Here is a 2,613-nt window from a genome sequence, read left to right as displayed (position 1 = left end):
TTTCTTTGCCAAACTATGACAAAAATTAATAAAAATCTTTTTTATCTAGATATTTTAAATTAAATAAAGTATAAACAAAAAAGATTTCACGTTGTTATTTCATCATTTTTTAATTAGCAGTTTTTTTAAAACTATAAAAAAACAATATTAATTCATTAAATTTAAAAATTTGTTGGAAAATCAGCACAACTCTTTCTTTCAGAGGAGTAGTTTCAATATGACATGCATTATTTTGAATTATTCAAAGTGAAAAATAATATATGAAAAATAATGTTTAATTTATTGTATTTCTAAGGAGTAACAGGTAAATAAATTCCCTGAAAATGTAAAACTTTGAAGCATTTAAACTACAAAAATTCAATTCAAAAGTCTGATAAAATGACGAAGGTTTGAAAAACATAAGAGCATGCAGATTTATGAGCCGCTACGGTATTTGTTACATAGACTGCCATATCGATAATTAAGAGTAGATTAGAAACATCCTAAATAAATATATTAACACTTTGTTAATAATAAATAAATGGAGTTAACAATTTACGCAGCAGATGCTAGGATTTATTCATTATTATTAATTATTTTTTTTACACAAATGCAACATTCAGCTTACTTTATATTATCTTAGGAACAATTTTGAAATCCTTCATTGGATGTGAAAGTATTTCTGATACAAGAGATGGATTCTTCTCAATATATTCAGACCATTCACAGGATTTAAAGATTTCATTGAAATGTTTTACTACGAAATCAACTGCATTGTCTCTGAGAAGCTTAAGATTCAATAGATCAGATAAATACAGGACTTTGCATGCATTTTCCAAAGACAGAGCTGATAGAGCAAACTTAGAACATGTATCAATTAAAGAGAGAACTTGATACTTATCGGCAATTATCAGCAATTCTAAAGCACTTTCGCCATCAATAATATCCACTGATCCTGTATACAAGAATTCCAGGAAAGATTTCAATGTTTTGGGATCAACGTCTGAGATTTCCACGACATTAGATACATTTTCGAGCATGTTCTGGTGGTGGAACATTGCGCGAAACACTGGTGATCGAGCTGAGAGAAGAAATTTATGGGCAGGTAAACTCATGTTCTCAGCCCTTAGCTCCACATCAGAATGTTCCAGTTCTGCGAACATTTTTACGAGATCGTCTCTCATAGTTAGAACATTACTCAACTTCACTGAATTAGGATCGCTTAAGCTGACAAGATCGGATTGTACACTACCATTGGGTGCGGAAAACTGGCAAAGCAAAGTAAAAGTAACACCATTCACGTGATTATTTTTATCATTTATAATAGTATTTCTGGCGATAAAAGAAGGAAGCACCCATACGTCATTTTTGTCATTAGAAAGGAACAAATGTTGGACATTTTGCCATAAAATCTTTTCTCCTTCATGGTTTAGAAATGATATTTTTCCGTTTAAAAGTCTAGGTGAGGATGAGTCATCTTTTAATTTACGTACTCTTAATTCTATAAAGTCATTTGGAGCATCAGCCGCAGATATTTCGTACGTTGATGTTTCTGTCAAAGAAAATATTCGATCCATTAAAAAAGATTTGCTTTCGGGTAAGGTTATTTGCCAAATAAAACTGGCTCTATCCACCTCTATTTTAGTTCGGGCTACACAGTTTGGTCCTTTTTGCATGGTGTACATCTGGCACTGGATGGTTAAGATGTCCTTGTTCCAGGTCAAACTGTCTTTAGTTATCTTTCCACATCGAAAAGCGAACACATCAAAGCTCTTTCTTTTAAATACTTGCATGTAAGAACTATTACCCTTAGTGCGTATTATGTTTCCACTTTCACCAATCAATTGAAATATGAAAGCAATTGATACTTCCTCATCACCAGCATCAATGTCATTTCTGTGCAAATAACAAGAAACAAATTCTTCATCTGGTTCTTTTCTTTTATATGGGGGTATAAGTCTCATGTACCATTTGCTTCCGCCAAAATTTGTAGGAGTAAAAACTGGACTTTTGCGACAACTATTACTGCTTTCAAAATAGCAAGAAGAAAAATTTTCAATTTTCCATCGGAAAGAATAACTTATCTGTACCGCCATCACTAACTACTTTTAAAAAAAAAACACTTTGAAGAGCTACAATTATTAATCCACACAATATTCAACAAATTCTCTGGAAAGTGTCTCCAAGAAATGAGGGGCGTAAGAAATGGAAAATGTATGGTGAGAAAAACAGACCAATGAGAGCGAACTACTGGGTTTAGACCTCTCTCTTTGACAAATACCAGATTTTAGGGAACAATAGGAAAAATAGATAAGAAGAAATATGTTTCTGGGAGCAAAGGGGGGTCTTCTTAACAATCAAGTTTAACAGGTGGTTTTATGTTTATAGGGTCCCTGGGCCTGTCATTATCTGGGGGCCCTTTATGAGTAAATTTAGAGAAAAAAAAATTTATTTCGATTAATTTTTAAAAATTATTTTATTTTACGAGTAAAAAAACCTATAAATTAATTATAAAAGCTTATATAAATTTTTTTTATCGAAAATTTAAGGTTACGCGCTTTTTGAGAGGCGAATCTTCTATCACATCATCAAAATCAATTTCCTGTAAGACATACATTTTGCTTTGCAGCTCAA

General features: G+C 31.9%; 1 protein-coding gene across 1 annotated transcript; it reads right to left on the bottom strand.

The window, feature by feature from the left end:
* Positions 1–261: 261 nt before the first annotated feature.
* Positions 262–2,263, bottom strand: LOC139424967 (speckle-type POZ protein B-like). Its single transcript, XM_071177323.1, has one exon. It carries the CDS (start codon positions 2,073–2,075, stop codon positions 609–611), a length of 1,467 nt encoding a protein of 488 aa, XP_071033424.1. The 5' UTR covers positions 2,076–2,263; the 3' UTR covers positions 262–608.
* Between the last annotated feature and the right edge of the window lie 350 nt (positions 2,264–2,613).

Source organism: Parasteatoda tepidariorum, chromosome 2, assembly GCF_043381705.1.
Source record: "Parasteatoda tepidariorum isolate YZ-2023 chromosome 2, CAS_Ptep_4.0, whole genome shotgun sequence".
Classification (NCBI taxonomy): domain Eukaryota; kingdom Metazoa; phylum Arthropoda; class Arachnida; order Araneae; family Theridiidae; genus Parasteatoda; species Parasteatoda tepidariorum.
The sequence above is the reverse complement of the archived record's forward strand: the minus strand, read 5'-3'. Positions and strand labels throughout refer to the sequence as shown.